Here is a 24,725-nt window from a genome sequence, read left to right as displayed (position 1 = left end):
CATTTCACATCTCTTAGATTTATTTCGTCAATTTTAGTTTTGATCTACCTCAGATTGGTGAAAGAAAAGATCTGGCCATGTAACATTGATTCTTCCATGTCCTTGTTAATATATTGTGAAACTAGATTCATATTATTTACTCAAGATCACAACAACCACTGTTTTGCTGGAAATGATTCCTTCTCAGTAGGTGTTATTTTATAAAAATGTATATTAGACCATTAATTAGAGAATTATGAATATTGATCAAGCAGTTCTATCTCCAAATCCAAGGAAGATCATGTTTTAAAAGTTGAAAAATACCGTTTTAAACGATCGAAAAATACTCTGAAAGTGTTACCACAACTGAACAAGAGGTTATACTGTAAAATCTTACTTAAGAGTCAAGTTACATATACCAATCGAGTGAGGTGGTCAGAAATGTTGTATGACATAATTACCTATATTAAACTAGTGCACTAAGAACATTAAATAGCGTAACATAATGCACAATGTTTCAGATTTAGATTAGTTTATTGTCATACCTACCAGGGTGTAATTAAATTCTTTGTTCACATAAAATATATTGACAATTATGTTTTCAAGTCTTTTTAAGAATGTTAGCTCAGATCACATTTATACATAGACTGGCTTTTGCAAAGTAATGTGAACACAAATCAGAGGTTTATTTCACAGGCTGCAGTGTGTGACCTTGGACTAGAAATGCTGGGATTGTTGACAGTGGCATGTTGAACTGCCAACATTTACTTAATAAAATGTGTTAGGATTTTAATGATCTCTGCTCAAATGCAGACATCCCAAACGCCCTGGCTGAATCACTTTGCCAATTTTCCTGTTGGGCTCCACATGCCGTTGAGTGGCAGAATACAAGCTTACTGCTGGTAACTGTGCTGAATGAGCCCATTCATTTGAATGGAGAGGGATGATTGTGAAAAAGAAACAGCATGTATAATATAATTTACATTTATTTTAATCAATTGAGTTTTCTTGAACTGTTAAAAAGTATTTTTAAAATATATTTCAGGCAATTCAATTTTGATTTTTAAAGAATTTTAATAATTATAAATTTAAATTATTTTTAATTGTCTTTTAACAGTCATTAATGTTTCTGAATGACAAAGATATTGGAAACAACTTTGACAGTTAGCAAAGCTTGGGGATTATCAGTGTTATATTGTGATTAGAATAATTGTTTCCTAGGCTGCGGAATTGTACCTCAACATGGATCTCATAAAAGAAGCAATTGACTGCTTCATAGGAGGAGAAGAATGGAACAAAGCCAAGCGTGTGGCAAAAGAACTTGATCCCAGGTAACAACCTTTAAGCTGCTTTTGTTTGGTACAGTAAGTATTCCAGCATGATTAAAATACTTTTGAATCATGCTATATATACGACAAATAAGTCATTCAGTCCTCTTGGGTTTTTGTCCCGGTCAAATGTATCTCTTAACCGCACCATCCAACCTTTATATATCCAATTTTCTTCATTATTTTGTTCAGATTTGAGGACTATGTCGATCAATGCTATAAGGAACATTTGAAAAATCAAGGCAAAGTGGATTCGGTGAGAAATTGATTTGTGTAGTACATTGACATGACATTATTTTTCGTTACGCATTTTGCATTTATTTATTTTATTCCTATTGAGTACTTTGGGCATTAAAACCTGAAGTTTCTATAATATGTAGAAGACATATGAAGAAATATCCTAATATTAACTGCTAATATGAACTGCTAATCTGGGTAAAAGGTATAGAGAGCATGAAATTCCTGATATAGTCAGAATATAATAAGTCCAGCGGGAACGGTATGAGGTATGGTGAGAATCGGGAGAGAGGGATAGTAATTCTCCATTTACTTCCAGGGAAAGTACATTCAAGAGTTAAGGAAAAGGAATATTAGTGGAAGATCATTATGTGGTTATGATCACAATTCAGTTGAATTTAACATTCTTATGGGAAAGGACAAAGACAAAAGAGGAGTGGGTCAAGTTATCAAATTGAGATCTAGCAAATGTGGAATAGAACCAGCTACATGAAGGTAAATCAGAGTCAAAACAAAGGGAGACCTTCAAGACAAAGACTTACAGTGTCCTCCATAATGTTTGGGACATTATTCATCAGACCCATCATTTATTTATTTGCCTCTGTACTCCACAATTTGAGATTTGTAATAGAAAAAATTACATGTGGTTAAAGTGCACATTGTTAGATTTTAATAAAGGCCATTTTTTTTACATTTTGGTTTCACCATGTAGAAATTACAGCAGTGTTTATACATAGTTCCCCCCATTTCAGGGCACCATAATGTTTGGGACACACTGGTGATGTTCATGTATCGCAGACTTCAAGCAGCCGTTGCATGCAATGGATTTGCAACAGAATACTAAACATGACTACTTTCATTTACATGACATTGCTGTGTCCCAAACATTATGGTGCCCTGAAATGGGGGGACTATGTATAAACACTGCTGTAATTGCCACATGGTGAGACCAAAATGTATAAAAATGGCCTCACAGGACAGTCAGGTTTGTGGATTTTGGGGAGAAGGTAAAATCGGGCCGTGCAGGGTTGGGGAACGATGAGGTTGGAGGCTTGGGAGGGCAGGGAGCCGGAGGCGATGAAGCCAGTGATGGTGTTTGAAATAATGGCCTGGTGCAGGAAAAATGTTCCCAATGTTGGGCGAGTCCAGAACCAGGGGCCACAGTCTAAGAATAAAGGTGAGGCCATTTAAGACTGAGGTGAGAAAAAAACGTTTTCACCCAGAGAGTTGTGAATTTATGGAATTCCCTGCCACAGAGGGCAGTGGAGGCCAAATCACTGGGCGGATTTAAGAGAGAGTTAGCTAGAGCTCCAGGGGCTAGTGGAATCAAGGGATATGGGGAGAAGGCAGGCACGGGTTATTGCTTTGGGACGATCAGCCATGATCACAATGAATGGTGGTGCTGGCTCGAAGGGCCGAATGGCCTCCTCCTGCACCTATTTTCTATTTTTCTATGTCAATGAGGTGCAGGCAAGTCCCGAGAAAGCAAACGTGGCTGTGGTAACGGGTCTGGGTTAAGATGTGGTCATCAAGGAAGGGGAAAGTTTTGATAGTTTTAACCTCATGAATGAATCAATTTCACTTAAGTGAATGGGGTACCTTTTGGTGAATTGGATGTCCAAGGTGGTGTTGGGTTTTAAGCCTTTTCTAAATTTCCTTCGAAGAGAACTATTGGCTTTTCAAGGAAAATGAAGTCTGGTAATTTACAATTGTTTCTTCCAGCTTTCCTGATAGTCTCACCATATAATTTGTACATATTTAATTGTTTTACAGCTGGTTGGAGTGGATGTGATAGCGGCACTTGACATGTATGTTGAACGAGGACAATGGGAAAAATGCATTGAAACTGCTAATAAGCAGGTGGAGTGGAGCTATTTTAGTCACCTATATTACTGTTGAAATAATACTTAAGCACAACTATTGCCTCTGCTTTCAAATGCCATGTGTTCAAGCTTCAAAATAACATTTTAAACATGTGGACAAAATTTTGTGGCAAAATATCAGCATAACTGCATTCATTCATTGCATAACTGCCCCCAACTTAAGGATTTCTACATGAACACGCATTTCCTGATGTTCCAATAAGCTGTTGATGGATGGTCTTTTAATAGTATTGGTCAAAATTTCCCATCTATTCAAATGATGTTACACCTCAATCTTTAAATACCATTTCAATATTTAAAATATATTTTTTAATATTTTCATAATATTCTGAGGTGTTTATACAATGTTAGAATGTCCCAATTTAAATAATCTTTAATCTGAAGAAATTGTAAAGGCGCCTGGTTCTGTTGGTATACTTAATGAATTTTAATAGTATTAAGTTATACGATACTTACAATGGATATTGTGTGGAGATTACAATGAACTATCAAGGTAAATGTGTCATATCTTTATTGATTATTGCATTTGAAGGATATTTTAAAATGTAACTAAGTACCCGTTGAGTGGAGTGGCCTCATTGTGCACAGTGAAAATGTTTTGATTTATATTATGTCAATCTTTGTGATTTGCAGAGTAGTGGAGACTTAACCGAGTCATGTGGTTTTTAAATAATGTTCTATTATTTAAGATCTTTGGAATACAACATTAGCTCTTCCTTTGAGTAAAGCTGTAGCAGTGCAGCTAGCTCTTAACTGAAATGCCTGATGAGCCACTCAATTTAAGGCAAACTGGGGATGGGCAATAAATACCAGCCTTTCTAGAGAATTATCAGATTCAGATTCAGATTCAAACTTTATTGTCATTGTGCAGTGTACAAGTACAGAGACAACAGAGGCAGTTGGCATCTCACCTAGAAGTGCGAACACAGAATAATGGAACAGTAAAATATATATATGTATATACTGTAGCAGTAGTGCAATTTTCAGGGAGGGGGGAGATTAGTCACTGGGGGAAGGAGTGTCAGGGAGGGGGGGAAGGGGGAGGGGTGACTGGCAATCACCAAGGTGCAGAGTTAAGCAAGGTAACAAGGGAAGAAGCTGTTCCTGAACCTGCTGGTCCGGCAACGGAGATACCTGTAGCGCCTCCCAGATGGGAGGAGGTCTGTGGTTGGGGTGAGAGCAGTCCTTGACGATGCTGCACACCCTTCGTAGACATCGCTTGCTCTGGACAGACTCAATGGAGGGGAGTGAGGAACCGGTGATGCGTTGGGCAGTTTTCACCACCCTCTGCAGTGCTTTCCGGTCGGAGACAGAGCAGTTGCCATACCATACTGTGATACAGTTAGTAACGATGCTCTCGATGGCGCAGCGGTAGAAGTTCACCAGAATCTGAGGAGACAGATGGACCTTCTTTAGTCTCCTCAGGAAGAAGAGACGCTGGTGAGCCTTCTTGATCAGTGTTGAGGTATTGTGGGTCCAAGAGAGGTCATCGGAGATGTTGACCCCCAGAAACCTGAAGCTGGAAACACTTATGGGCCTGTCCCAATGAGCCAATGAAATTCACAGGTCAGCACCGGCTCCAACCTACGAGAACCTCCGAGAACCTTCGACCACCCGGCAACCCACTAGGATCTCCTGCTGACCCACCTACAGCTCAAGAATTCTCGCTGCTGTCCATGGCAACTTCATTCTAGTCGCCGCTAATTTTTCAACATGTTGAAAAATTCACGGCGACCATAATGAGGCCGCGACGAGTTCCCAGAATGCGGGAACTCCTCACGACCATGAAGGGGATTCTCCGGCAACCACCTGCGAACATGTGGCGACCATGTGGCGACTGCATAGTCTCCTGCAGTCGCCTAAAAAGTCACCTAAGTGGGACAGGCCCATTATACCCACTAAATATTGTTTTATTATACAAATTTCGAAACAAGGGCAATGCTTTAATTCAACAGTGCTGTTGAAACCATTAGAAGTGATGTGGAAGAGGGTCTTCCTTGTCAACATCCTTGCTATAACAGGGTGACCAAAACTGAACACAATATTCCGATGTGGCATCACCAACATCTTATACAATTGGACAATTGTAACTTAACATCCCAACTTCTATACTTCTATACTTGCTTCTTGGAAAACCACTATACTTATTTACATCAGGTCAAATAGGAATGAGTGGATAGTTTGGAAGATGACTCATACATGATATAAATAATGATCTAGACCATTTGGGTCACATGGGTTTTTTCCTGTAATATAAATTCTTGCAATTCTTTGTATAATCAGAATCAGAAGTCCAGGAGATAAATAATTAAATTTACAAGTACTCTATTTCTGTTTTTTGCATGCTGGGCTTCTCAACATTTATAATACATGCTAAAACTTGTATAAACTTGTTTTAGAACTACAAAATTCTTCACAAGTATGTGGCTTTGTACGTTACACATCTTATCAAAGAAGATCATCCGGAAAAGGCATTAAGTCTATATGTTCAACATGGTGCTCCTGCTAATACACAAGTAAGTGAAAATAATGAGACTAATTTCATACAATAGATCTTCCAAATAATCTCCTCATATATGATTCAGTGAGGAATCAATTTTTGAAGAATGATGTATGTGCTAAGCTAAACTAACATGTAGGGATTTTAAGAGAGTTAGATTTATCTCTTAGGACTAAAGAAATCAAGGGATATGGGAAAAAAGCAGGAATGGTGTACTGATTTTAGATGATCAGCCATGATCATATTGAATTGAATACTGGCTCGAAGGGCAGAATGGCCGACTCCTGCACCTATTTTTCTATGTTTCTACGATTTGAGGTCCAACATGAAGGTCACAATTTCAAACATGCGTGTTGCAAGTATAATACTAGAATTGAATTCATGAACAATTTTTTCTCAACTGTTATTTAGAAGAATATATGATTACGGCCTAAATAAATGAATTTAGCAGTAATAGAGAGGTTAGAGTGATTAATGATAAATACCAATTAAGCAAGAAAGAGAAGTCAATTTCAATTCTCTGCAAAAAAAGTTTGGACAGGATTAAATTGAAGCATTATACACATATCTCGTTTTGACTATTTCAATTTCTGATGGGCTGGACCCTGAAACAAGTTGGTGTACTTTTTGGGGGATATAACCTGAACGTATTCGAGCATCCATCACAAATGCAAAACCAGACAAGTGATGGTGAATATTTTTGGAGTCCCAGCAGACACACCTCCTTGCAGCCACAAAACATTTATGAAATGTTATTTTCCTGGCCTCCTTCCTCAAATCTCGTATCTACATCCATCCCCACTACTCACCACTCCCAATCCACTGACCCACTAGCTACCGAAAATTCTTCTTCCACCTAGCTAGGTGGCTTTCTAAGGTCCTTAATACTATGCAAGCTAGAACACATCAACCTATCCAAGAAAGTTCAGGCTGTTGAAATGGAGATGGCTCAAGCAAATGTGCGAGGCTGCAGATAAATGGATTAGAACACTTCACCCCCTCACTTCTGCTTCCATCCACCTACTACCAACACATTTTACTCAACCCCACTCCCCCTGCCCCTGTCTGGTCCTAGTTCTATGTGGCCTTCACCTCGTCCCTCGTAGTCCCCATTATCACCTTCATAAGTAATGTCAATATCCCGCACTGGTAGCCTATGTGTTCCAGTTTAATACCCTCCTAGCTGGTTTCACCTTTATCTTCCTCAACTCCCCATCAGACATTTTTTGACTGCCTCCATCTCTCATTTACATGCCTCTGTCTCCCAACTCCATTGGGCGGCACAGTGGCGCAGCGGTAGAGTTGCTGCTTCACAGCGCTTTCAGCGTCAGAGACTCGGGTTTCCTCCCACACTCCAAAGACATACAGGTTTGTAGGTTGATTGGCTTTCTATAAATGTAAGTTGTCCCTAGTGTTTGTAGGATAGTGTTAATATGCGGGGATCACGTGATGGTTTGGACTCGATGGGCCAAAGGGCCTGTTTCCATGCTTTATCTCAAAACTAAATTCCACTACTTTCGCTCTCCTGCCTAGCTCCACTTGCCCGTCATCCATCACCCCTCTGGTCTACCAATCACATTCTGGCATCTACCTCAGCCCTCCCAGTCTTCTCTTTTTGCTGGCAATCTTGCCTCTGCACTCTGAACTGATGTGGGGTTCTGACCTGAAATGCCAGCAATTTCATTCCACACACAAATGCTGCTGCTTGACCTGCTGAGTTTCTCCAATGGATTGTCTGTTGCCAGCAAAATTATTATGGTAGCTGAGTTAGCAGTTGCCTGTGAGATTTTTTAATTGAAAGTATGCACTTTCAAGAGATCACAATAGCCTTTTGTATATGCATGGGGAAATGGAAATAAGCCTACATGATGAACATTTTGGTGTTGTTTAGCTTTTTTAGGTTCACTTTATTTTTTTTCCCTTACAGAATTTCAATATATACAAACGGATTTTCATGGATATTATAAATATGCCAGATATAAACAGTGCAGATGCCTACAGGATATGGGCTGATCTTCGCAACATACTCTTCAATCTGGTTAGTGCATCATAAACTTAATTTTGAAACAGAAAAAAACTGACACAAATTGAGATTTATGAAAGTTATCTGGATGTGAAGGAGTATTGACTCATCGATACGTAATTAAAACTTTGATCTTGTGCTATTCCGGTTTGCGGGGTTTTTCTATTTGCGCAAAAACTGTCAGGCCACTCACCGTTCTCCCACGCTGTGAGTGCACCAAGTTTAGTTCCGATCTGTGGTATATTGTAAAAGTTATCAAGGTTTAAAAATCTTAAAAGCCGCGTGTGCGCAGATTCCTTCAGTCAGCGTCACGCAGATTGGTCTCTTCTGTCAGTCAATGTCATGGCCGGGATGGTGATGCCCCTTCCTGCCCTAAGAGCGGCGGCCTGACCCGCCTCACTCACTAACTCCTCTCTCCCCTCCTCACAGTAACTTGTCTATCGTCTCCCCCACCACCGGCGGCGACCGGGGGGGGCCCTGGTCCCGTCTCTCTCTCTCTCTCATCACTCACCCCTCTCCTTCGCCCGCCCTCTGCGGCAATGACGGTCCCGTCTACCCGTCCCCTCCCGGTCCGTCTCCTCTGCCGCTACCGTTGCGGTAACTCACCCTCACGGCCTTCTCGGAGGAGATCTTCTCCACCAGCTCATCGAAACTCGTGGTGCCCACCCGCCTGCTCCCCCGGCAGCAGGGAGCAGGCGGGTTGGCAGGGCGGGGATGTTTAAATAATTTTCACTGTAATGTAAATTGTGTTTACAACCAAAAGATAAACGCAATGTTAACTGAAGAAAATATACATGTTTTCTTAAAAGCTAGTTTTACTTCATGAATAGAAATTATTTTAAGCATTATTTATTGCTTGTAATTTAGAATTTTCTCATGACACTGCGAATGTGTATGCTAAAAATAATTTCCACATCATCAAACATCTGAATTTTCCATGGAAGAAAAGGAAATGATAATTTAGTACAATATGAATAAAATTGTATCATGCTCTTCATATTTGCATCAGCTGATGTTCTATATCATTATTTTATTACCATTGTTTGTCATGTTTTTTTCCCATTATTGTCCAGGTATGTGATGGCTATGCTTTGTAAATATGTCACTGTGTGCAATTTACTTCTATTTTAAATAATGCAATCCTTTTTTTTCATAGGTCTCAAAACTGATTATTTTTCTGATATTTTCCTCTGCAACTGAAGTATTATGTTTCCAAACATAAACATTTCAAATGTTCCAAACATAAAAATATTCTAATGTGACCAGGAAAGTTCAATTAAGCTGAATTTTATGCTTTTCATGCATTGGTAACAGCATTCAGTAGAATGCCTGAGCTCTCTTCCAAGGCTCACCTCCACATTCTGAACTAATTTAGGATTGCATCATTTATTTACGAGCAGCATCTTTATTTTCTCAGAACATATCATTCAGCTGGTTTTGACGATTCTTTTTACTTTCCAACAGCTTTGACACCAAAGCTTTTTCAAAATTGGTTGGGAAAAGAATTGTGGGGATCCAAATTCCCAAACTTTATTGTAATGAAATGCCAATTCAAGAGTGTTTAATTGTCATACACTGGGAGCATTCTAGAGAAATTCAGTTTCCAGGAGAAACAAATAATAACATTTGAACTGCACACACAAACATCAGGAGTAGCGACAAGAATTAGTGTGAGAAAAAGTGAAATTGTCGTCGGAATTATGTGTAAAGAATGGTAAAGTACTGATTTTCATAAAAATTTGCTTTACTTTTCAAAAATAGTTCAATTTTGAAGAGAGACGGTTGTAATTTTTGACAGTCGGTAAATTAACTGCTTAACTCTGCTGCTGGCTAAAGTTGTACCTAACTGCTAGGATTCAGAGGAATTCTTTAGATTGAGACAACATTCTACATATTCTTTCACTTAGTCCATCAAGATCTCCCGGTTGCTAACCATTTTAACTTCCACTCCCATTCCCTACTGATCTTCTGTCCTGGGCTTCATGTGTTACTAGAGTGAGGCTGCATTCAAACTGGAGGACCAGCACCTCGTATTCCACTTGGGGTAGCTTGCATCCCTATGGTACAAACATTGAATTCTCCAAAATATGCCCGTCCTCCCCATAATCCCTGTCCACCACATGGATGTGTACCCATTTTTCCCACAATCCCAGCGCCTTTCCCCATTCTCCCATTGACTTCCATATATATCCCCTACCTTGGGCCTCCTAATCTTATCTCACAGCTTTTTGTCTTTTCATCTCTGGCCTTTGTTCAAAAATCTGCCAATCAAGCCCACCCTCACCTGTACCCACCTATTATTTGCCTGCCCCTTTTCCGGCTTTCTCTCCCATACAACAATCAGTCTGAAGAAGGGTCTTGCCCCAAAACAATGCCGGGTCCCTTTGCTGTCTGACCAAAGGAGCAATGTATTTTTCTGCATTTCAGTTTAGTTTAGTTTAGAGATACAGCGTGGAAACTGGCCCTTCGGCCCACCGAGTCCGTGCCAACCAGCGATCCCCCGCACATTAACACTATCCTACATACACTACATACAGTTATACCAAGCCAATTAACCTGCAAACCAGTACGTCTTTGGAGTGGGAGGAAACCAGAGCTCCCAGAGATAACCCACGCAAGTCATGGGGAGAATGTACAAACTCCGAACAGACAGCACCCCTAGTCAGGATTGAACCGAGTCTGGTGCTGTAAGGCAGCAACTCTACCGCTGTGCCACCGTGCCACCATTTTCTATTTGATTCTTCTGAGACTCATCTACACTTGTGGTCTTTCAGCCCATTGAATTAAATTCAAACAGGAATTGAATTTAATTTTATACCTTCTCTAAGACACTGGTCATAATTACACCAATCCAAGATGCCGTTTTACATCCTTTAAGAATTGGAAGAGGAAATATTTGTTATGATTAATTTGTGTAATTCTGCAATCCTTTCAGTTTGTTTTGCTTTATAGCAGAAGTAGTGTTTGATTTTTTGATTTTTTTTTTGTGATTTCTAGTGTGAAAATCTAGTTAAATCTTCAGAGGCTAATACTCCTGCCCATGAAGAATTTGAGCAGATGCTACTGATTGCACACTATTATGCCACTCGTGCAGCTTCATTTGGAGTCAATCAGCTGGTAAGTTTGTGAATGATATAACCATCCTAAAATGTTTTATCAAAGATTTGTGTGTCACCAGATACTGACACAATGGTTATTTTTGGGTACATTGATTTAGATGAGTTTTTATTAATTCATCAACTATTTATTATTTAAATATATTGGCCAAGGATGTATTTTACTCTGCTTTCTAATCATACATTGTTGTTAAGTGATTATGGCTTTTATTAGCTTTTATCAGTGATAGAGTTCACCAATAGTTTTCCATAGTTCTTAACATTATTATTTACCAATGCATAGTCTATAGCAGGTATGGTATTTACAAATTAGTCAAGTGTCTAATTAGTAGTTAGCACAATTTTATTTTCATTAATTGATGCATTATATGTTCTTGATATACTTAGAACAGGAAATGTAAATGTTTTCGGGAATAAAAAACAAAATTAATCTATTGCACCTTTAAACGTATTAAATGATTCTTAATTTTAGGACATGGTTGCTTCAAAATTATCTATCTCTTTGCTGCGACACACAGACGTCATCCCTGCTGACAAAGCATTTTATGAAGCCGGCATGGCAGCAAAGGTATAAAATCTCTCTCTCTGATCTTATAATACTGGGGTAACTGCTAAGCTTAGCTTTCAGTGAGCATGAAAAGATAACATTAGAAAATTATAGCTGTGTATAATAATTCTCATTTTGGAGAAAACCCTTTTTTCCTGAAAGAAAGATAACCTGTAAGTTTCTTTTTGAAATTCCCTTAACTCTTAAGGAAATGCTATAACGGCATGTGATGATGTCCAGGATTAATGTGTTAAGAAATGTGGATCAATTAAAACAAGGATAACATTAATGCTGGTTTTAGAAACATGTAGTCACAGAACAAGGAAACAAGTCCTCCGGAGCAACCCATCCGTGCTGACCAAGATGCCTTATCCAACCTGGCCCCGTTTGTCCATGACTAACCTACATCCCTCTAAACATTTTGCTTGGCTGAATATTTGTGATAAAGGATATTTTGATATTTATGATCAAAGAAAGGATGAGAAATTGGGCTTGCTAGTGCCCGTTTTTAGGTGCTGTGTGTACACTTGGATTTTCGGAATGATGTCCAAGTCATGTGAGTATATATTCTGGACCATGCTGGTTGTCATTTTTGTTGAGGCCTGAGCTCAGTTAACAATACAGGAAGCTTGAAGAGAAGGCATAATGTCCGAGTGCAGCACTGACGTGACGCCATCATTGTCATATTATGTTTGTTTTAATTGCCACTATAATTTCTTACATTTTTGGCTTCAAGTTGTGGAAGTATGCAGGGAATGGTGTGATAAGTAGTTGGTGATGTTTTGATAACTTGGAAGCCAATGCTTCTGGACATTGGTGCACAAATGGACCTTCCCTTTGGAGCCATTCATAACTGGGGAAGTGAACAGAGTACATACAGAGCAGACAACTTTGCTGGTAAGAGAATGAGGAGGAAGAAGAAAGAAGGGCTCTTGGCTATAGGATATATCTTCTCGGCCTGATGGAGAAACAATAATGCCAGGGTTCAAGATGTCAAGAGCTGAATTCAGAACACCCTCGAGGGGGAAGGTGAACAGCCGGCAGTAGTTGTGCACGTAGGCACAAACGACATCAGAAAGAATAGGTAGGAGTATTTGCAACGTGAGTTCAGAGAGTTAGGAAGAAGACTGAAGATCAGGACTTCAATGGTGGTTATCTCTGGATTGCTTCCAGTACCTCGTGCTAGTGAAGACAGGAACAGAGAGATAGGGGATCTGAATTTGTGCCTGAGGGGCTGATGCAGGGAGCAAGGATTTAGATTTATAGACCACTGGGATCTCTTCTGGGGTAGGGGTGATCAGTACAAAAGGGACGGGTTACACCTTAACTGGAGGGGGGCCGACATTCTGGCAAGCAGGTTAGCTAGGGCTAAACGTGTGGGTTTAAACTAAATAGTGGGGGGGAGGGATTGACAAATTGGGACTATAAAGATGGAGTTGAAAGGGAAGTGTGTACAGGAAAAGTTACAAAAGACTCTCAAATTCATGGGAAGGAAAATACGAGAAGGGATAAGAGAGTAAGGTCAGGGCCAATTGCGAGCGGTGCGAGAGGGGAGATGAATACCGAGGTCAAAGTGTTGTATATGAATGTGCGACGTATAAGAAATAAAGTGGACGAGCTTGAGGCTCAGTTAGAAATTGGCAAGTATGATGTTGTGGGAATTACAGAGACATGGCTGCAAGAGGGTCAGGGCTGGGAACTGAATATTCAAGGGTATACCTCCTATCGAAAAGACAGACAGGTGGTGTTTGTGAATGATCCACGATAACATACATGGTGAAAGATTAATCTTTATTCCATGAGTAATTCGGAACATTTAAACTGCCAGTCATTCATATCCAGCTTGGTGTGGCTTGTGAGAGCCGGCTGACATTGTTAGTGCAAAACCGTGTAGTACCGTAATACCATGTAATGGGTGGCATGCACATATGTGTAGTGGAGAGTACAAATGGCATGGATTAATAAGGGTTAGTCTACATCCTTCCTCTTAAAGAAGCAAAGCCTATATAGAGTGGTTAGTGGAGCATATTGTAAAACACCAGTATAGGGTGTGGGCATTTCTTATTTTACTTGTACATGCTTGTGCATATGTGAGCACATAAAACGAAACGGGTCATGCATAGTTCAAGTATAGTCGGTGAACTTTCCAATCAGTGGGTTTGGCTTGCACGTGTACGGTAGTACCCCTCGTGCACCTCATCCTTCTCTGAGGGATCAAGTCCCTTATCGGGTGAAGGCAGAGTAGAAGGCACCGCTGGAGATAGGGGCAACGCAGAAGGCAGGGATGGCGCTGACACCTGTAGAGGAATCGCTGGAGTAGCATTCGTGGAGCGTGAGGGAAGACCATAAGGCTAGTCAGGGTAAGGACGTGGAGGTGCCGGTTCATTAACCGGGAGGAGGTGTTGGCGGGTGCATCGATAGATGCTGTTGTTAACACTGAGCAGGTATGAGCGTGGCTCTGCGGCTGACCCCAGAATGACTCCCCCCCCCCCCCCCCCAACCAAATGGATATAACTTGGAGTTTGTTTTCATGACAATTTCGTTGTTCTTTGGAAGTCTGATAAGGACAGGACATTGCATCGTGCCCCGGTATCTATCTATGCAGCGATTTTGGTATTGTTGATACTGAGCATTGTCATAGGATCACTGTTTTTAGACGGTGTCGGGTATATTGGAATGTATGTTTTGGCTGCCTTCTTGCAGGTGCTGCGGTCGTGGTTCTGCTGGAACTGCTATTTCTGTCAGTGCCTCGTGGGAAAGTGTGGGCTCGAGCGCATAGAGAGATTGTTGTGGCTGGGCCCTGTTGCCACGAGCGCGGCAGCACCGGACAAAGTGTTTTTTCTTTTTACAGTAGTTGCACGTTTTGCCAGAAGCAAGGCATTGCTCACGGAATTTAGGGTGTGAGCCGCCGCAATTACCACAGTTATGGACCAGAGGGCCGCTTACCCTCCCTGGGGCTGTAGGTGGTTGTCGCACCCACAATATGTCAGATGGTTCAGAATACACTCATCCATTATGCATCAACCGTCCCGTGAGGTGATCAACATTTATGTAAACAAAAATAAGTCAATGAATAAAAGTGAAACATAAGTAAAGGCAGATTCCCAACTACAATCAAGTGCCCTCAGTCAGCGGGTAGTTCTTTTAAACTCTCAAAGTATGACAAAAAAGGTTCCCATTTTGAATAAAACTTTTTCACAGATCCCCTCACTAAATTTAATCTTTTCTAGTTTTAGAAAAAACATTACGTCCTCCAGCCATGCGGCAGCAGATGGAGGTGGTAGATTTCCAAACCAGCAAAATTCTCCTACGGGCCAAAAGCGATGTGAATGCAATGATGTCAGACTAGTTTGCATTTAAACCCAAAGTTTCATCTGCTACACCGAATACAGCTACAAGCAGGCAAAGCCTCACTGTCACCCCAAGGACTTCACTGATGGTTTTAAAAACCACTGCCCAGTAGTTACCAAGTTTGGGGCAGGACCAGAATGCATGACCTAGATTGGCTGGAGAGAAGGAGCACCTGTCCCCGGATATATGTCAGCAAGCCTGGCTTTGCTTAAATGAACCCTGTGTAAAATTTTGAATTGTATGAGCCCCAATCTAGCACATGATAGAAACATAGAAAATAGGTGCAGGAGGAGGCCATTCGGCCCTTTGAGCCAGCACCGCCATTCATTGTGATCATGGCTGATCATCCCCTATCAATAACCCGTGCCTGCCTTCTCCCCATATCCCTTGATTCCACCACCCCCTATCTACCTCTATCTACCTCTCTCTTAAATCCATCCAGTGATTTGGCCTCCACTGCCCTCTGTGGCAGGGAATTCCATAAATTCACAACACTCTGGGTGAAAAAGTTTTTTCTCACCTCAGTCTTAAATGACCTCCCCTTTATTCTAAGACTGTGGCCCCTGGTTCTGGACTCGCCCAACATTGGGACCATTTTTCCTGCATCTAGCTTGTCCTGTCCTTTTATAATTTTATATGTTTCTATAAGATCCGCCCTCATCCTTCTAAACTCCAGTGAATACAGCCTAGTCTTTTCAATCTTTCCTCATATGACAGTCCCGCCATCCCAGGGATCAATCTCGTGAACCTACGCTGCACTGCCTCAATCACAAGGATGTCCTTCCTCAAATTAGGAGACCAAAACTGTACACAATATTCCAGATGTGGTCTCACCAGAGCCCTATACAACTGCAGAAGAACCTCTTTACTCCTATACTGAAATCCTCTTGTTATGAAGGCCAACATTCCATTAGCTTTCTTCACTGCCTGCTGTACCTGTAAGCCAACTTTCAGTGACCGGTGTACAAGGATGCCCAGGTCTCACTGCACCTCCCCCTTATCTAACCTAACCCCATTGAGATAATAATCTGCCCCTTGTTTTTGCCGCCAAAGTGGATAACCTCACATTTATCTATATTATACTGCATCTGCCACGCATCTGCCCACTCACTCAATCTGTCCAGGTCACCCTGCAACCTCCCAACATCCTCTTCACAGTTCACACTGCCACCCAGCTTTGTGTCATCTGCAAACTTGCTAGTGTTGCTCCTAATTCCCTCTTCCAAATCATTAATATATATGGTAAACAGTTGCGGCCCCAACACCGAGCCTTGCGGCACTCCACTCACCACTGCCTGCCATTCTGAAAAGGACCAGTTCACTCCTACTCTTTGCTTCCGGTCTGCCAACCAATTTTCTATCCATGTCAACACTCTACCCCGAATACCATGTGCTCTAATTTTAGTCACCAGTCTCCCGTGCGGGACCTTATCAAAGGCTTTCTGAAAGTCAAGATACACTACATCCACTGGCACCCCTACAACCATTTTACTTGTCACATCCTCAGAAAATTCCAGAAGATTAGTCAAGCATGATTTCCCTCTCATAAATCCATGTTGTCTTGGACTAATCCTTTTACTGCTATCCAAATTCCCCATTATTACCTCTTTAATAATTGACTCCAGCATCTTTCCCACCACCGATGTCAGGCTAACTGGACTGTAATTCCCCGTTTTCTCTCTCGCTCCTTTCTTGAAAAGTGGGATAACATTAGCTATCCTCCAATCCACAGGAACTGATCCTAAATCTATTGAACATTGGAAAATGATCACCAATGCTTCCCTTATTTGTAGAGCCACCTCCCTAAGGACCCTGGGATGCAGACCATCAGACCCAGGGGATTTATCATCCTTCAGTCCCATTAGCCTACCCAATACTATTTCTCGCCTAATGAAAATTTATTTCAGTTCCTCTACCCCCTTAGATCCTGTTCCTGCTCTCGCCACTGGAATTGGAAGCAAACCGGGGATAGCAACCCTGGAGGTCCTGCTTTGCAGCATTTTTCCTAGCTCTCTAAAGTCACGCTGCAGAATATTCATCCCCTTCTTTCCGACATTGTTTGTGCCGACTTGCACTATCACTTCTGGCTGTTCACCTTCGCGCTTGAGGATTTTCTGCACTCTGTCCGTGACATCCTGGAAGGCAGCACACCATCCTCGAATGCCGTCTGTTGCCGCAGAAACCCCTGTCCGTACCTCTCACAATGGAGTCTCCAACTACAATGGCATTGCCTGACGTGGGCCTCTTTGGTTTTGGCTCAACAGCCCTTTTTGCTTCGCAAGCCAGTCCGCCGTTCAGTGTGATAACATCTTCCGTCCCGACAGCTTCTAAGTGGGTGAACCTGTTCACAAGAGGTACTACACCCGGGGACCTTTGCATTCCAAGGTTCCCTCCCTTCTCACCGTCACCCACTTTCTCTCTTCCAGTACCTTAGGTGTAACAATCTTAGTGTAGGACTTGTGGAACGACTCAGTTTCTCGGACGAACCCGAGGTCATCCACTTGCTTCTCCAGTTCCCCAACATGGTCCTTCAGGAGCTGTACCTGGATGCACTTCTCACATTTGTAGCAGCCAGAGGCACCAGCAGTGTCCTTGACCTCCCACATACTGCAAACATCACACTTGCCTGACATCTCCTTCTTTCGTCTCTCCCTCTCTAGAGTTTTATGTAGCCTCCTCTCCTCAGCCTCATCGCCGAAGACTCTCGAGCCAAAGACTCACACTTTACTCACAAGGCCGCTCCCTCAGAGCCGTCTTGCTTATATTGACTGCTTATATTTACCAATTTACAAACCAAATTCCTCAGTTTTAAACTGTTTTCCCCCTCTGGCTCACTTCTAACTCTCCTTCCACTTGGGCTAGAGCCAAGCAGTGTTTTCTCCTGCCTCTCTTTGTTGTTTTTGCTTCAAAATCCACATGAGCTCTGAGTAAAAGTGATGACGAGGAATTGACTCTTTTCAGTGCTTCTGTCCAGCATTCCTCAGTCAAATCCATACCAAGATCATCCTCCCACCTAGTTTTAACTTTGTTCAGGCTTTGATCTCCTAAAGACATCAGTTGAGAATATAATACAGAGAGTCCTTTATTTGCAAAGGTAAGAGTGAGTTTATCCAACACTGTGACAGGCGGGAGATCAGGAAAGGAGGGAAATTCTTTCATGACAAAGTGGCGGATCTGAAGATATTTAAAGAAATGATTATGTGGGAGGCCATATTTTTTGTACAGGTTATCAAAACGATCAAATATGTTGTCGATGTATAAATCCTTAATGCACATAAGACCATTCAAACCCCATTGTCTAAAGGTTGAGTCAAGTGTAGAGGGGGGTAATAAATGGTTACTGTGAATGGGACCCAGAACTTTAGTAAAAAATCTTACTTTTGCAGACAATCGGATGGGAGAACATGGCATTTATATTCCTGAATCGTTTCCTGGATCTTAGTGATGTAAGTCATCAATTGTTCTAATTTCAAACTATTTATAAGGAAAATATTTTTTGTGTATCAGCATATCTAAGAACAAAATGAAATTTAGAGCAATACTTTCATAAACTTAATGTTTATATTCCCAACAAAATTCCTTCCCAGTGAATTTTGTTTAGCCAGGTCAATGGATCGCTGACCTTGGTTTTGTGTTGTTTTGTGTTGCTTTGCCTTTGATAGCAGAATGTCCATCCCAAATGAGACTTTGACGGGTCACAGCTGAGAGTGGAAATTCCTACAGCGAGAGATACAGTGTACAATTACAGGATTGAAAACCAACCAAAATAACATATAAATGACACTTGAAGATTGCAGTGTGGAAAGATAGATGTCAGATGGATAAAATCATTAGGAGTTTTTTTGATTTAGTGAGATGTTTTGTGTCCCCTGACATGGTCCACCAACTACTACTTCCTTAACGTTAGGTATATTTCTTGATGAGGGGAGAGATCATTCGGCCACTTGCCCTATTGAGGTGAATTGTACAATTAGTTCAACATTTAAAATACACCAAGAAAATAATGGAGGTATTCAACAGTATGGCAGCACAATGGGAGAGAAGCAGAGTTTAGGTTTCACTTCTCAAGTGTTCATCTGAACTAAGTAAATGCTCGCAATGAACAAGGTTTAAGTTGCATAATAAGTGGGAAGGCTGGAGATGAGGAGGAAAGGTCTTTGATAGGATGGCGATCAGCAGAGATTGAATAATGCTTGGTGGTGGTGCCCGTTGAAAGAAGTAATAAGAGTACATCCAAAAGAAGTGCAAATAGGAGGACATAAATGAAATCTGACGTCTATAGATGAGAGAAGGCAAAATGTGCTGGATGGTGGGAATGTAAGCTGCAGGCCGAAAATGGCTGATTATCTGATACTGTTGATTTAAGTGGTGAATCCTGTAGCCTGTAGGTATCAGATCAGGGAATGCAGTACTCAACAGTTGGACTACAGAGATTATTTATTTCTTTTGAAATAAGACATTTTTGAAGTATTCTTTAAAATATTTTGTTTAGGAAGATAAACACTGGATTTCCTTTACCCTGTAATGGTAAAGGAAATTGCCAATTACAAAAAAAATTGCTTTGATGACCCAGTTCATCTTTTGTTTATAGGCAATCGAGGAAGGGAATCTTGATGCGCTTGATCATTCTGATTTTCAACAAACAGATATTCCATTTGAAATACCTGTCCCTGCAAAGCAACATGTTTTGGTAAGTTCAAAGCAAACATGGTAGCCCTATCTATTTTGCATTCTGTCCTTGGCAATGTATAATTTCCAAATTTCTAAATTAAGTACCAAACCTGAGATAGATTTGATTTGTTAATGATGATTGCTTTTTCTTTTAAAGCCTGACATAGTTCTATTTACGTTCCTGACTTTGGTGCCTTTAGGACTGAATTTGGTGCCTTCCCTCACAGTGGGAAACTTTTGTTTCTGCTGTGGGGGGATGTTTTATATTGAACTCTACCGTGGGTTGTGGTCTTAATTTTATTGTATGGCTGTATGGTGATCACATTTCACTGTGCCAACTGGCACATGTGACAAATAAATGTATCTTGTATCTTGTATCCTTAATTCAGTATTTGAAATAGTCAGCATTAACACGGATAAACTGGAATATTGTAGCGGCACCAAATGTGGCGAACAAACAGTTGCTTTATTCAGACATTACATGGTTGGTGTACATGCAGGTTTGGGCCTCTAACATATTGTTATTGCTGCTGCTGCTGAGCGAGGGTCTTGAGCTCAGCTACCTGTCGACCCCTGATCTCAAGGTGAGATCTGCTTCTGTAGCAGGACACTCCCCTTAACCCATGATGTCACGTGACAGCCCTCGTAACCACTGACGAGGGTTTGAATGTAAGTGGTCTGACCATCAGCTGACGCCACAATATAAAGGTTACAGAGACTCCTGTTTTCAGAACTCATCCCTTGTTAAAGAAAACTTATTTTCATCCTCTGTGGCATCACTGAGATCATTTGCTATTTATTTTTAACTGCATCTGTTCTCATTGTACCCAGCTTCTCTGGCAATCCAGCCAGTGCTATGTCTAGTTCCCAATTAGACCTGAGAAAAAGACTTGACACTGGACCCATGACCAATCAGAACCTGTCTGCAGGTTTGCTCAACTCTCTTGACGCAACTTGGTCAAGAATAATTAACCTGACCAGACCTGGGTACAGGAACCTCTCTTGATCTGGGACTCAATTGGCTCCAGTTCATCTTTTGAAGCTCATGTCCAGATTCAGCTCCACATTCAGCTTAAGACATGAGTGTACTGTATGGGCGTGACGGGTAATGGAGGCATATTCATTTGTAGCATTCAAAAGGGAGCTGTACATATCTGAAAAGAAAGAATTTGCAGAATTGTGGTGAGGAAGCAGGGAGTTGGACTTGCAGATTTTTCCAGTATAAATGGAAAAAATAATAAAAAGTGAAGCAATAGTAGTTGTGATCAACAGATTGAATATTGCTGGAGTGCATATGTCTAGCAGGATTATAGGGCTGGATCAGACTATAGTCAGAGAAAATGAATCTGAATCAAACAAGGAGAATTTCAAAATCAGAATGTCCAGGTATAGTCCCCTCCATAATGTTTGCAACAAAGACCCATCATTTATTTATTTGCCTCTGTACTCCACAATTTTAGATTTGTAATAGAAAAAAAACCACATGTGGTTAAAGTGCACATTGTCAGATTTTATTAAAGGCCATTTTTATACATTTTGGTTTCTGGTTTGATGAGGATTTCAAATGCAGATGGATTCAACAAATAAAAGGTACACATTTTGGTTGTAGAAATAGACAATCTAGATGATGAAGTGACATTAATTAGAAGTTTGTTATCTTATCAAATATTAAGATTGCAAAATAGTCTGCTAAGAATATTTGCCATTGTGGGGGAAGCTGTCTGACAAGGAAACAAGTTGTCGCCGAGATTTAAAACAATGGCCTTGGTTTTACAAGTATTTTGTCGAATGAAATGCCTGCATCTCCTGTAGTGGATGTAGGACTAGAAGTATAACAATTTAGAGATAGTGAACTTGTGAGAAAATTAATGGTAAGGTAGAACTAGACCTAAAATAAAAGGATGGTATTTTTTTCTGTTAATGTTGTTAAGAGGTGATAGTTAGATGAAAAAGCCCAAGGAATACATCCCTCAGGAACATCAGGGATAACAACACAGGAGTGAGAAGCGAAGCCATTGCAGACGATACAACAACAATGATTGAATAGATTAGAATGAAACAGCAGTCCAACCAACCTGGAGGAAAACTCCCAGAGAGTAATTGGTGGATGACAGTGTGCTTAACCCTATCAAAGGTTGTTGGCAGATGAAGAAGATCCCTGAGGGATCCCTTACCATTGTAACAGTCACGTGAGATGTTCTCTGTCATTGGTAGATTTTATTTTTATACCGTTGCAGGGGCAGACTCAGTTCACGGACAATCCTCGTGTTTATTGCAATCTTTGAACTTCCATCACTTGATCTCATCTAATGAATTCTTATTATACATTATTCTTCCTTAATACTGATTAACAGTTGATTATGGCAATAACATTTCAAATAGAACTAACAAAGATGCAAGTTTGAGCTTATGTAACCTTTGGAGCAATAGCTCAGCCATTCAACAGGCTGAAAGATTTAGCCTTGTAGTCTTATTAAGCTTTCACGAGAATTTTGTGACCATTGTTTTGGTTAAAATGTAAATTCTACATCGATGCTTGAAAAGTAAAGAGATATTTTTGTTAAATTATTGTCATTGATATATAATCAATGCTGAACATTTCTGAATTCACTTGCTAAAAGAAAAGTTGCACTAGTATAACTGATTTAATTTCACAGTTACTTCCACAGCGACACATTAAAAGTATGTTTTACTTTCAGGATGACAGGCGGGAAGAAATTAGGGACTGGGTGCTCACTGTTTCAATGGACCAGCGAGTTGAGCAGGTCCTACCAGCTGATGAACGAGATACTTACGAAGCTTCATTAATAGCTATAAATACCGGCATCCGTTCTCTTCCTTGTATAATAACAGGTGATTTTTTTTGCGATGTGGTTTAAAAAGTGTCCCATTAGGATAAAATATTTACAGAATTGGATAATGGTAAAGTTGTTATCTTCGTGTTTCAATTACACCTCAGCTACTTACAATCTAGGTCAAAGGCATGGTAAAATGTGCTACTTCAATAATGTTGTTTTAGCCCATGCTGCGCCAATAAATAGCTGATACTATCTAGGAGGTACAAATGTGCTGGTTGGTTCTTTGTGTAGATGAAAAATCATCAACTAGAGATAATTTATTTAGTACAGATGGAAAGTAAACAGAGAGGAGGAGCAAAATCAAGGTGAGGAAATTAAGAACAATTCTGATGGCTGAGCTTACCCAATTAGGCCAATAAGTCAGTGTATGATCCTGTTGTGCAAAGTGGAATAGTATTGGGCCATCTGCTATACACATACTGCATCATTCTGGATGTACTGGGGAAATAATGTTTATGACTAAAAACACATGAAAATGTTTGATTGCTTTATTCATCATGCGCACCACAATATATCTGAAAACTGAATGCATCTCAAATTTAACTGAATGTGAGGCGAAACAATTATTTTCATATACTGATAAACCATTTATGCTATCATGGCTCAGGTTATCCAGTACTGCGACACAGAATTGAATTCAAAAAACCTGGGAAAGCAGCAAACAAAGACGACTGGAACAAATTCCTCATGGCTGTGAAAGTAAGTAACTGAGCAAATTGCAAAAGTATTCAAGTAAGCTTGAAAGTTTGAAGTCCCGAGAGCAACAAACAGTATTGATAATCTGCAGAGAGCCACTAAAGATTTTGGCTCCTCCTTAATACAATTGATATTAATTATGTTCCTATTCTCAATCAAGGATAATACCAATTAAAACATAATCTTATTTTGGTAATGAAGCTATTGCAGATGGTTAATTCAGAAGAGAGTAAATGATTCAGTCAATAGTAGTTCTCACAAGTTTCTATTCTGAGGTAATGACGATTTTAGTTGATCTTATTCAGATTTTTCCATTTGTAGAATTATATGCAGTGTATTGTTTAAAATACTTAAATAAAAGTTCAATTGGAAGTTAAAACATTAGTGTCAATGTTTACGTAATCGTTATTTATATATTATTTCTAATTAATAAGTATTTATTTTATTTTTAGACAACTCACAGCCCCGAGTGTCAAGATGTTTTAAAGTTCGTCAGTCAGTGGTGTGGAGGCCTTCCCAGTGCTAGTTTCTCCTTCCAGTGAAGCAGTTTAATAAATGAATAAATGCTTCAAAACCATTTTTAAGTGTATTTCCATTGAGTGCGAACTTAATATGACCAAATAGTCTGCTTCATTGTTCTTTTCTATTCTAAAGACATATTTATTTGCCAAGTTATACAGTAAATAAAACTTCTTAACTACTGCCATTGACTATTTTGAATCTCTGCAAAGTTTTGCTATTAGAATATATCTGTACTTGTCATTCGTTTACGAAGAGTTAATTAAGAAATAAATTAGGTAATGTTTATGTTTTCTTTAAAGAGGCAAGCATAGGAAATGGGGAATTTTTGTTACCCTGTGGCGGCTCCCAAGGGTCGGGCCATTCCCACTATCAAACCCCTCGGCACGGGAATGGTTGAGTCCAGAGGCGGCCCTTAGCTAGAGGGATAAAAGGCAAGGGTTTTGGTGCCATCTTCCTCTTGCAGACTCCTCTGATGACAAGTATGAGACAATTAAAATTACCTCACGAAGCACCTGGCTCCTCGCCTTCATTTCGGGACTATCGCCCCACATTGGTGACCCCTGACGCTCCATTATAGTCATGATGGAGACAACTGCCCGTCCTTCCACCTCAAAGGCCGACCCGGCCCTGTCTCTCGACGCGGTCTCTGTGAAGTTACCTACCTTCTGGACCGCCCGGCCTCACATCTGGTTTCAGCAGGTGGAGGCCCAATTCCAGCTGTGGGGCATTACAGCAGATGACACCCGTTACTATTACCTGGTGGGGGCCCTCAACCAGGACACGGCTGGAGAGTTCACACAGTTCCTCGCTGGCCCCCCGGCCACCGATAAATACCTCCACCTTAAGGAGCGCCTGCTCCAGATTTACGGGCTCAGCCGGATGGAGCATGCTGCCAGGCTCCTTCATATGGAGGGCCTAGGCGACTGGCAGCCATCAAGCCTGAACGAGATGGTTGCGCTCCTGGATGGGCACACGCCGTGCCTATTGTTCGAGTACACCTACCTCCATCTGCTG

At 40.7% G+C, this 24,725-nt stretch overlaps 1 protein-coding gene across 1 annotated transcript in view; it reads left to right on the top strand.

Moving 5' to 3' along the window:
* ift172 (intraflagellar transport 172) overlaps positions 1-23,892 on the top strand; it is a 145,086-nt gene extending 121,194 nt beyond the window's left edge. The window contains exons 37-48 of the mRNA XM_033021383.1: positions 1,201-1,310; positions 1,500-1,563; positions 3,318-3,404; positions 5,827-5,943; positions 7,855-7,965; positions 10,948-11,067; positions 11,539-11,634; positions 18,351-18,410; positions 19,556-19,654; positions 22,335-22,488; positions 23,101-23,192; positions 23,642-23,892. Coding sequence (XP_032877274.1) covers positions 1,201-1,310; positions 1,500-1,563; positions 3,318-3,404; positions 5,827-5,943; positions 7,855-7,965; positions 10,948-11,067; positions 11,539-11,634; positions 18,351-18,410; positions 19,556-19,654; positions 22,335-22,488; positions 23,101-23,192; positions 23,642-23,731 — 1,200 coding nt within the window. The 3' untranslated portion in view covers positions 23,732-23,892. The remainder of the gene's footprint in view (positions 1-1,200; positions 1,311-1,499; positions 1,564-3,317; positions 3,405-5,826; positions 5,944-7,854; positions 7,966-10,947; positions 11,068-11,538; positions 11,635-18,350; positions 18,411-19,555; positions 19,655-22,334; positions 22,489-23,100; positions 23,193-23,641) is intronic.
* The last annotated feature ends 833 nt before the right edge of the window (positions 23,893-24,725 follow it).

This window comes from Amblyraja radiata, chromosome 5 (genome assembly GCF_010909765.2).
Source record: "Amblyraja radiata isolate CabotCenter1 chromosome 5, sAmbRad1.1.pri, whole genome shotgun sequence".
Lineage (NCBI taxonomy): Eukaryota > Metazoa > Chordata > Chondrichthyes > Rajiformes > Rajidae > Amblyraja > Amblyraja radiata.
This window is presented reverse-complemented; position numbering and strand designations above follow the sequence as displayed.